Source organism: Ovis canadensis, chromosome 24 (assembly GCF_042477335.2).
Source record: "Ovis canadensis isolate MfBH-ARS-UI-01 breed Bighorn chromosome 24, ARS-UI_OviCan_v2, whole genome shotgun sequence".
NCBI lineage: Eukaryota > Metazoa > Chordata > Mammalia > Artiodactyla > Bovidae > Ovis > Ovis canadensis.
The window spans coordinates 33926356-33938229 of NC_091268.1; the positions used below are offsets into that span (position 1 = coordinate 33926356).

General features: G+C 40.6%; 1 protein-coding gene across 6 annotated transcripts in view; it reads left to right on the forward strand.

The window, feature by feature from the left end:
• The window catches only part of LYRM1 (LYR motif containing 1), a 38892-nt gene extending 27018 nt beyond the window's left edge, over window positions 1-11874 (forward strand). For 4 of the 6 annotated variants that reach the window (XM_069570313.1, XM_069570312.1, XM_069570311.1 and 1 more), the window contains 3 exons: window positions 4125-4283; window positions 8206-8298; window positions 11244-11874. In XM_069570313.1, the coding sequence (XP_069426414.1) occupies window positions 4125-4283; window positions 8206-8298; window positions 11244-11360 (369 nt within the window). In that variant the 3' untranslated portion in view covers window positions 11361-11874. Of the gene's footprint in view, window positions 1-4124; window positions 4284-4360; window positions 4509-7097; window positions 7184-8205; window positions 8299-11243 lie in introns of those variants that run through there. The other 2 variants (XM_069570308.1, XM_069570309.1) reach the window with 2 other exon arrangements.

Consider the following 11874-nt stretch of genomic DNA (forward strand, 5'->3'; position numbering starts at 1 on the left):
TCTTTAAATTTTGCCATTTTAATTGCAGTGTGTCTTTGTGTGGCCTTCCTTGGGTTGATCCTATTTGGGACTCTGTGCTTTCTGGACCTGTACGTCTGGTTCCTTGCCCATGCTAGAGGAATTTTCAGCTCTTATGTCTTCAGATATGTTCTCTGCCCCTTTCTCTCTCTCTCTCTTCTTCTAGGACCCTTTTTTTGTGAATGTTAGTGTGCTTGTTGTTTTCCTGAATGTCTCCTGGATTTCTTTTTATTCTTCTTTTTTCTGTTCACCTTCAGTGATTTACTTTACTGTGTCTTTTATTTCAGTTATTATACTCTTCATCTCTATTTGGTTTTCTTTATATTTTCTAACTCTATATTTTCTCTCTGTTAAAAACGTCTAACTTCTCAGTCTGTTTATCTACTTTTTTCCCATGTTCTTTGATCATGTTTATGTTTATTACCTTGATCTCTTTATTGGGTAAATGCCTATTTCTGTTTCACTTAGTTTTTCTTCTAGGGTTTTATCTTATTCCTTCATTTGGAACATGTTCCTCTATCACCTAATTTTGCCTAATTTGCCATTTTTATGTCTATATATCTGGTAGATTGATTTCATTTCCCGACCTTGGAAAAATGGTCTTTTGTAGGAAACATTCTATTCCTCCACCATACTCTTATCTGGTCATCACAACTATATGCTCAAGGGGTACCCACTAGGTGGACTGCATGGGTCCTTCAGTTATGGTGGGCTGACTGCTTTGGGCAGTCTGGTAGGCATGGCTGGCCCCTTGTCTAACTGCTAGTTAGGCCCTGACTTGTTCTGATACTGCCAACTGCTGATTGGTGGGACTGGGTCACGAGACAGCTGGCTATAAAATCATGAGGGGCTGCAGGGCTAATGCTGGCTCACTGGTGGCTAAAGCCAGGTTCTAGGGTGGGTGTTCGCAGAGTCATGGTTCCCCAGTCTAGCATCTACCTGTTGATAGGTGCAGCTGATTCCTGACACAGCTGGCTACAGGGCACAGGGTGTCCCAAAGCTTGTGTTGGCTGCTGGTAGATGAGGCCTGATCCTGGGGCAGCTGGCTCTAAAGGTCCCAACATGTCTCAGAGCTGATACTGGCTTGGTGGTGGTAGCCTAGGGATTCTGCGCCTGGTACCAGCTTGATGGTAGGTGGGTTGGGTCCCGCCATGGCAGGCTTCAGGGCTGTAGTGTAGTGGTCCTGAGGCTAGTGTTGCCGCACTGGTAGGCAGAGCTAAGTCCAAATGTCCCTTCAGGGTAGGCCACAGGGTGTTGGAAGTCCTGGGGCTAGTGTGTGTGGTGTGTGGGGCAAGTTCCTGGCCCTTTTGTGGATAGAACCATGTCCTGAGATGGCTGTGGGTTCAGGGAGTCTTAAGGCAGCTTGTTTGGTGGTTGGTGAGGTGTGTCTCTGCTCAACTAGCTACTTGGCCTGAGACATCCCAGACAGGTTGGTGATGTCTGGTTGATGTCTAATAAGCTAAAGGAAGAATTCCAAAGTGACTCTTGCCAGCAATAGGTCCACGTGGTGAAATGAGCTCCCCAAAACACTTTCCATCAGTTTCTATGACTCCAGGATGAGCTCCAGTTGCCTCTTGTCTCTCCAGAAGACTCTTAAAGATCAGCATGTGGGTCTACCTAGGCTCCTTCACATAAATGCTTCTGCCCATGTGAAAGTCTGTATGTACCCTTTAAGAACAGTCTCTATATCCCACCACTCTCTGGATCTCTAAAAAGTAAGCCTCTCTGACTTTCAAAGCCAATCATTCTAGCGGCCTTTCTTCCTTGTGCCAGACTCCCAACCTGAGGAACCTGATGTGGAGCTTGTAGCTATTGCTTCTTGAGAACTTCTGCACTTGTAATTATTCTTCTGTTTGTGGGTCATCCACTTAGGGGTATGGATCTTGACTATACCACAGCTCCACCCCTCCTACCCATTTCATTGTGTTCCTTCTTTATATATTTAGTTGTAGGAGATCTTTTCTGTTATAGTCCAGGCTTTCTCATCAATAGTTGCAATTTTGGTGTGCCTGTAGAGGTGAGCTCAGGGTCTTCCCACTGTGCCATCTTGCCCAAGATCCCTGAATTTCTTTTAGATATAGAAGTTAACAGTAAGGAAATTGGCTGGGGCTTCCCTGGTGGCTCAGTGATAGAGTCCACCTGCCAGTGCAGGAGATACGGGTTTGATCCCTGGTCCAGGAAGATCCTACATGCAGTAGAGCAACTAAGCCTGTGCACCAGAACTACTGAGCCATGCTCAAGAGCCTGGGAGCTAAAACTACTGAGCCCACAGGCTGCAACTATTGAAGACTGTGTGCTCTGGAGCCAGTGCTCCAGAACAAGAGAAGCCACGAGATGAGAAGCTCGGGAACCACAACTAGAGAGTAGCCCCCATTTGCCAGTCTAGAGAAAAGCCCACACAGCAACAAAGACCCAGCACACCATAAAGAAATAAATAAAATTATTTTCAAAAAATAGGCAGAAGTTTTTGCAAAGTAAAAAAGAGAGGGAAGGGGAAAAAATTCAACATTCATCAGTAGGAGAATAGACAAGTATGTTGGGATAGCTTCATGCAGTGGACTGAATTGCAGTAGTTAGAATATATGAACCACAGCTACAGGATATGGATGAATTGTACAAGTATGAGCAAAAAAGGCAAGTGGAAGGATATAATACCTCATATATATATAAATTTTAACTGGCTAAGCAATATTATGTTAAGCATAAAGTAGCACTCAGTCGTGTCTGACTCTTTGTGACCCCATGGACTATACAGTCCATGGAATTCTCTAGGCCAGGATACTGGAGTGGGTAGCCTGTCCCTTCTCCAGCAGATCTGACCCAGGAATCGAACCAGGGTCTCCTGCATTGCAAGTGGATTCTTCTACCAACTGAGCTATCAGGGAAGCCCAGTATGTGAGAAAGGCAAACTAATTCAGGATAGTGATTCCTTCTAGGGGAGAGGAGAGGAAATTTGATTTGGAAGGGGTACAATGGGGTTTTGACTATATAAATAATTTACTCTTTAAGGTTATTTAAGAATATATGATGGTTAATTATGTTATTAACTATATATTTTCTAGATCTGAAAAATTTTATAATAAAAATGACTTTAACAGGAATTTAATATTTAAAAATACTGCTAGCTTTCAGGAATATACTTGGGTTGCTTCCCTTGGCCAAAGCCTCTGAAATTAAAACTGATGTATTTAAGAGTGAAAACTCAAGAGGGGCCACAAGATCTTCAGTCATCAGAAAGATTTTCAGTTGTATTTATTATACAGTTCTTATGTGGACAAGGAAGGAAGGAAGTAGGCCAACAATTTTGAGAAATATTTTTCAACAAGATTATGATGAACTAAAAAAGATTGCAACCTGGCAAGTGGAATTGAGCCTGCAGACTCATTTTATTTGGCCCTCTTGGTACTTGCATTTTCAAAAATAAATACTGTGTTTTTTGAAATTTCTTATTTTAAACATCTTGACTGCCACCTATTGTTAAGCTGTCAGGAAATCTGGCACCCTTAGGACCTCAATTCTACACAAGAATAGCTGGCTGGGACTGAGTAGAACTGTTCTGTTTCAAGGGGGCATATCTCTAGTTGGCCACTGTCTCCACTAGCCAAATTTCCTCATTTTGTTGCCTGCTAGGCCCCAGAGGCACTTCAGTTTACCACCCCTGCATTTAACTCAAGTTCTCACATAACTAGAAAATTCAGTTATTCAAAATGTGCCTTCTCCTGTGCACTCAAGTTAGTAATGTAATTTTACCAGCATATACAGTAAAAGCATCATTTCTAAGATATTCTGGGAAAGAATATACTGGTTTAAAGAACATTAAATGTGTATTTTTGATTTGTCATATTCATAAAAATAGTCATCATGGCAAACAGCAAGGTTGAACAACCTTCAACTAAGGGATGATGCACAAGGCTATCTAAGAGATTGCTGATATTCATACAGCACCATTCTGGCAATGTTACCAAACATATCTGTTGAGAAAGAGCAGTTATTTTCTAGACTAATTAAAGAGCTTGATTATTTAAAATGTACAGCTGCTGTACTGCCTACTGTCAAAGTGAATTTTTATGCAAATTATCCTCCCTTCTATTTTGGTGGGTCGGAAGATGACAATGGCAACACGACAAGAAGTTCTTGGCCTCTACCGCAGAATTTTCAGGCTTGCGAGGAAATGGCAGGCTGCATCAGGGCAGATGGAAGACACCATTAAAGAAAAACAGTACATATTAAATGAAGCCAGAACGCTGTTCCAAAAAAACAAAAATGTAAGTAGGCCCCGTTGGATATTGCAAGGAGGAGAGCAATTCTTGTGGTGTTTGTTCATTTCTTTTCTATCCTATAGTTGAGAGGACTGAGCAGCACAAATTAGAGGGACAGAATGTGGAGCAAGAAGGGGCCAGAGGCACAACCTAGCTGGCTTACCCAACCACTGGAAAACAGAGGCCAGCCTGGGTTTCTGTCTTCACTTTCTTCAAGTTTCAGTCCAGCTGGTAAGTGGCTCAGCATCCTCAGAAGACTGCGTGAGCCAGGTGACGTAAATCAGTCCAGTGAGAATTTTCAGGGTAGAATCGGTTCCTCACACACTGTGCCTGTTGTCGGTCACTCCCACAGGAAGTGCTCAGAGTTGTGTTTGGTTTTTTCAATTCATAAGCTATTCAGAGTCTCCAAGTATAAAGAGGAAAGAGAATAGGATTAAGGCAAAAGTTCCCTTTATAACTTAGCTTTGAACTCAAGCCTCTTTGGCTAACAGAGAGGCTTTGCCCTTTGGGACCTCAGAATTGAGTAAAATAGTGCCTCCATTAGCTAGCTGAACCCAAATACCAGGGAGCCAAAAACATCTAAGAGGCTTGATTTGACAAACCATAAAGTATTATCTGTCAGCTCTTGGGAAGACTGTCTGGCTCTAAGCGTGGAAAGACGTTTTCAGCTCCTGACTTTCCTTGCCTCTTTCTTGTTGATCTCATGGATTCAGTGTTGTCGCTGTTCACTTTGTGAAACTTCCTGACAATCTACTCTCTTTGCTTTTCCCTCTCTGACCCCTGTCTCAGTCTTCTTTCTGCCCTGTCTTTTTCACACACTCTCCTACCAGCTATAAGAGTCCTCTAAAGGTCACCCCTCCATACTGAGGCCCAAAGACCATGGCTCCAGATCCCATGTGTTGGTCTCTCATCAGCCACCTTTAGGAACTCACCACAAGCATAATAGCCCAAAGCAGAATTCATCTTTCCACAAGAACACCTCCCTTTCCCATTTTGCCCATTTCCCATTTCTGCACTACTTTGTGACCCTTTGCTGTCGTTCTTTTATTCAACAAGTTGCTGAGTGTCTACCATGTTCCAAACATCAGACTAGACATCAGGGATCTAACTGAGGAAAACCAAGACAGGGTCCCTGAAAGATGTTTCAGAGTTAGATGGAAAGAAGTGTAAAATTACCACTGGGGTTAAGTGCTACCTGAGAAACCCTCCCAATCTATAATATCCTTCTCTTCTTATAATCCCTGAAGCCTACATGCTTTTAATACCAACCTGCTTGTGAAACTCCTTTCCTCTCTTCTGACCATCCTCCAACTTCCCCAAACTTTTTCTGATTTTAGTATAGACCATGCATACCACATCAGTGTGTGTGTACCCTTTGAGGTCCTGAACAGTCCTTTGAGAAATAGAAATAAAATATTGTAAGTGCTGTTTCTATTTATTTTTATTGCTCCTTTAAAAATGTCTATTATATATATATATTATTGATTATTAATAGTTTAATAAATTTATAAATACACGTATGGAAGCTATGGATATGGGCTCAGGATTTTTTTTTTTTGCCACACTGTGTGGCTTGTAGGACCTTAGTTCCCTGGGACACGGCAGTGAAAGTCCTAACCACTGAACCACTGTGGAATTCTCAGGGCTCAGAAGTTTTTTTATTGAAAGAAGTAGATGATCAGAAACTTTGTAGACCACTGACCTATACCTTTCCCTAATTAGACAGTCATAAGTTTTTTACTTATTTGTTTCATTTATGTTGGTATGGTCTCCTTAACCAGATTGTCAGTTCCTTGAGCACATAGACAGTTTCTTATACCTTTCTAGTATATCTCATGGCCCTGTCTGTGGTTGTCACTAAATTAATGAGCACTTACAAATACTTTGATTCAATTGATCTTCTCCAGGAAGTCTTCCTCAAGTCCTCTGCCCTCAACCAACCCCATGATGACCACCTACTCTGAATTCCTGTATAGCAGTCTGCAGTCATTGCCCTGTTGATTATGTACCATTGTGCCTTTTCTGTAGCTTCATGTGTCAGATTTGTTCTGCACAGGTACCATCCTTGATAGTTGAAGGCAGGTACCATGGCCTCACAGTGTCTAACCTGGGGATGGGGATATCATAGTAGTATATGACCAGTAAAGCTTTGCAGGTTCGATCACCTAAGGACTACTCAATACCCTTTGAGCTTGCAGTTAAGGTAATAATAATTCTTCATTTGCCTCTGCTTGAATTGGCCCAGTGTAGTATGAGCCAGAGAGAGGTGTATGTGCTAGGACATAAATGAGATAATGTTGTTGTGTTGGGGGAGGTACATGGGTTTGTCATTTAAAAATATGTACTGTTTTACCATGTTTTAGAAAGGAAACATAATATCATATAATTTTGAAAGTACTGTACTTAACAGAGTCCATTTAAAGAGAAAGTTTAATATTAGTATAGGTAGTTGTGGAGATGACAAAATCACACAGGCGCCTCTGAATGACTGAATTTGGAGAACTCTAATCCAGCTTGTTTAAATGGACAGCTGGAGCCCTAGAAGCCCTCAGTCCCCATATCTTTATTAGGGGCTTCTTTCTCCCTAATCCCTCATGTAGACCTAAGTAGTCTCCTGTAACCTCACTTGCTATAAGAGCTTAATAATAACTCAAATGTATTTTATTAATTGCTCTGAATCCCAATAGGCAAATGAGAACATGGAAATCTACCCCCAAGGTAGACAAGCAGAAGAATAGCTTCTGAGAAATACAGAGGTCAGAAAGCTGAGCCTCTGTCCCAGGGGGCTCAGCTGTGGTTTTTTTTTTTTATGCATTGCAGGTCCTAGAACTTTTCTGTGCTCCAAGAGGTACCACAGGACAGGAACGCCCTTGGAATTTGCAAGTCATGGTAGCCCAGGCTTCACTGTGGGTGTCATCTGGGGCTGATGCAACCCACCTCTGCTTTGAAGCCCACTTTCAGACTCTTGGTAGAGACATGTGTTGACTCATTTTCCATCCTCGAAACATTGTCTCCTCATCTACTCCCTGGCTTTCTGTTTTCAGAATGAACTTTTTATTCCTTTACTTGAAATTGGACTACCACAGTTTAACTGTTTGGAAATTTCAAACATCATTTCTTCTTCTCAGTAATGAGCAAACAGTTTACAGTTCAAAATAGAAGGTGGATCATTCTCCAATATCTTACTCAGGGTGTGTCTAGACAGCAGTTGCTGAAACACTTGATCAACATGGGGAGGGTATGAAGAAGCACTCTCGTTCTTTGTTGGTAGGAATATAATTCATGGATTGTTCATAGGAATATAAATTGGTATAACCTCTTAGAGAGTAATTTGAATCTGCAGGGACTATCTGTAAGAGTTAAAAATACAAGATCCATTGTTTAAAATGGCAAAAGATTGGAAATAACCTAAATGTCCATTGGTGGAAGATTGGTTAAATTATAATTCAGTCATATGTTGGTATTTTGTGCAACTGTTAAAAAGAATGAAGCAGCTCTATATGTGTAAATATAGAAGGAACTTCAAGTTGTTTGTGAAAAAGCAGGGTTCAGAGGTTTCATTTTTATAAGAAAAACTACTAGGTCTTATAGAAGTATACTTATATATGCATAGAATATCCCTGGAAAAACAAACTTGTGATCATTGTCTCTGAGAAGGGAAATTGAGAGACAGGAAGAAGAAGAAGATGATTTTATTTTATATTATATCCTTTTGTATCATTTGAATTATTTTTACTATGTGCTTGTATTAGCTAAATGATTTTTTAAAGTTTAATCCACAGGAAATCTTAAATTGTTTTTGATATTTCAAATGACCAGTATTTAATTAGTGGCTGATGAACTGAAAAAGTTTAAGAAAATATGCACCTCTACTTTATGTAGCCTTGGAAAGACGCTAACAATCTCACCTCTTTTTCCCTTTTAATAGCTCACAGACACAGACCTGATTAAACAGTGTATAGATGAATGCACAGCCAGGATTGAAATTGGACTACATTACCAGATTCCTTATCCAAGGCCAGTAAGTGTGACTTCAGTTAACATGTGGTGTGTACCTATCCTTGTCAACCTAGTTATTTCCAAGAATATATACCAGGAGGGCTCGCGTTTGCCGAAAAGCCTAGAGCCCCTGAAGGAGGCCTGTTGGAAATAAGTTATGCTTGCATGGCCACCAACCCATTACAACAAGCTAAAATGTCAATGAATGCCTGACTTCTCCTACTTGTAAAACTTTCCCCTAGATGGAAAGGAAATCCAGCTCACATTTATATAGTTTTCTAACTTTTACCTTTTCTTTGGAAAGATTTTTATTTCTATTATTTTAAAAAACAGGTTTATTGTTAATAAAAAAATAAAATTCAGGATTTCCCTGGTTTCCCAGTGGTTAAGGATCCACCTGCCAATGTGGGGGACATGGGTTCAATCCTTGATCCAGGAATATTCTACATGCCACAAGGCAGCTAAGCTCGTACATCACAACTACTGAGCCCTCACTCTAGAGCCTTTGAGCTGCAGCTACTACACCTGGGTGCCGTAGAGCCCATGCTCTGCAAGTGGAGATGCCACCACAATGAGAAGCCCGTGTACCACAACTAGAGAGTAGCCCACATGTAGCATTGAAGACCCAGCACAGAAAAATGTAAATAAATAATTTTTTAAAAAAGAATGAATAAAATTCAAACTTTAAAGGAATGCATAAGACAGTGAAAATTGTCAAAAATTCTCACCCTGTGGGAGTGACCACTATAACTTTTAAGTTGGACCATATGAAACTGCCAATATTTTACTCTTGACCTACAGAAACAGCAATTTTATATTTTATTGGCTCAGCCTAATAGTTTGGTAATATATCCTTTTAGTCTTTTTTTCTATACTTGCGTACATACATTTTCTTTACTTAAAGTACATGGGAACCTAGGCATACTGTTATTGCCCATTTATTTTACTTCCCTTTTTTGCATATCTCTGCTTCCATCTTTTAAAATGGATGCATTGTATCCTTTTGTAAGAATATACCCTAATTTAACCAGTACCCTTTCAGTGGACATTTATGTTGGTCCAGTTTTTCACTCTGCACAGAACAAGTTTGTATACACACTTCTCCTCACCTTCTTTGGACTCTCATTTCACTATATGATCTGTAGTTCTTCCCCTCCATGCAGGAAATAGGGCAAAGAAGAGCAAAAGCTTTGGAGTCAGATCGGGATTCTAATCCTCATTCTACCACTTAATATATAATCATGAGCAAGTTATTCATCCTTCTGAGCCTTCATTTTCTCATCTGTGAATATTAGAATAATATTCTTTGTGAGATTATATTGAGAATTAATGTGTATAAGGACTATAAGGAATAATGAATCAGTATAGAATTACAAGCTGGATGTACCAACTGGATTTAGAAATGGCAGAGGAACCAGAGATCAAATTGCCAACACTCATGCTTCATTGACTATGTTAAAGCCTTTGACTGCATGGATCACAACAAATTGTGGAAAATTCTTCAAGAGATGGGAATAGCAGATCACCTGACCTGCCACCTGAGAAACATGTCTGCAGGTCAAGAAGCAGCAGTTAGAACCAGACATGGAACAGCAGGCTGACTCAAAATTGGGAAAGGAGTACGTTAAGGCTGTATATTGTCACCCTGCTTATTTAACTTATATGCAGAGTACATCACGTGAGATGCCAGGCAGGATGAGTCGCAAGTTGGAACCAAGATTGCTTCAAGAAATATCCACAACCTCAGATATGCAGATGATACTACCATAATGGCAGAAAGCAAAGAGGAACTAAAGAGCCTCTTCATGAAGGTGAAAGAGGAGAGTGAAAAAGCTGGTTTAAAACTCAGCATTCAGAAAACTACGATCATGACATCTGATTCCATCACTTCATGGCAAATAGAAGGGGAAAAAAATGGAAACAGTGGCAGATTTTATTTTCTTAGGCTCTAAAGTCACTATGGATGGTGACTGCAGCCATGAATTTAAAAGATGGTTGCTCCTTGGGAAGAAAAGCTATGACAAACCTAGATAGCATATTAAAAAGCAGAGACATCACTTTACTGACAAAGGTCCATATAATTAAAGCTATTTTTTTTCCAGGAGTCATGTATGGATGTATGAGTTGGACCATAAAGAAGGCTGAGCATGGAAGAATTGTTGCTTTTGAGCTGTGGTTGGAGAAGACTCTTGAGAGTCCCATGGACTGCAAGGAGATCCAACCAGTCAATCCTAAAGGAGATCAGTCCTGAATATTCTTTGGAAGTACTGATGCTGAAGCTGAAGCTCCAATACTTTGACCCTGATGCAAAGAGCTGACTCACTGGAAAAGACCCTGATGCTGGGAAGGATTGAGGGCAAGAGGAGAAGAAGGTGACAGAGGACGAGATGGTTGGATGGCGTCATGAGTCAATGAACATGAGTTTGAGGAAACTCTGGGAGATAGTGAAGGACAGGGAAGCCTGATATGCTGCAGTTCATGGGGTTGCAAAGAGTTGGAGATAACTTAGCAACTGAAAAACAACATAGAGTTAGCACTTAGCAGAGAACATAGTACCTAGTAAATCTTTGGTGAATATAAGCTACTGCAATGATTGCAATTCTTTTATTATCTTTATTTATTTATTTTTGGTTGTGCTGGGCCTTGATTGCTTTTGTGTGGGCTTTCTCTAGTTTTAGCAAGCGGTGGCTACTCTTCGTTGCAGTGCATGGGCTTCTCATTGCAGTGACTTCTCTTGTGAAACAGACTCTAGGGAGCACGGGCTACAGTAGTTTCAGCATACAGGCTCAGTATTTGTCATGTGTGGGCTGTAGGGCACACAGCTTCAGTTGTTGTGGCACACAGGCTTAGTGGCTCCCAGACCAGGGATCAAACCCATGTCCCCTGCACTGGCAGGTAGATTCTTATCCACTGTGCCACCAGGGAAGTCCTATAATTTTTAATATTATCATTATTCTTATTATTCAGATTCATCTGCCTCCGATGGGCCTTACCCCACTACGAGGCCGGGGACTTCGAAGCCAGGAGAAACTGAGGAAATTTTCCAAACCAATATATCTCAAATCTCATGATGAAGTTTCCTAACTCAGAATAAAGTTGTTTTTTTTCTGAGAATGATGAGCCAACTAAGCCTTGAATATAAACCAGTTAACAGTTCTTGATTAGGAGCAAAAATCCAATTATCTTCTTAAAACCTCTGAAATATTGGTACTGTCCGAATGATGTGTGTTCACACATCACTACAGTTTTTGAGGATCTTGCTGCCTGACGAGACAAACACTAACCTTAGAGGTCATGGACCTTATATCCTCACTGAAGCACCACTTGGAAACAAAACTAAGGCCTGTGGGCAGAAGACTGAAGGGTGACAGAAGCTTTCAGGGGAACGCCAATCACTAGACATGCCAGCTGATATGAAGAAATTAGCCAGTTGATGGAAGTTCTCATGGCTACTTTAGGATTATACACTACCCTTCAGAATATTTTTAGGCCTTTTTTTTTTTTCCAAGTTATAGATTTACTTAAAAGTAGACTTTTTGTGTGTGCTTTGTTGTCTTTTGGAACTTACCATTTCCAGATAAAATTCCCTTAAAAAGTG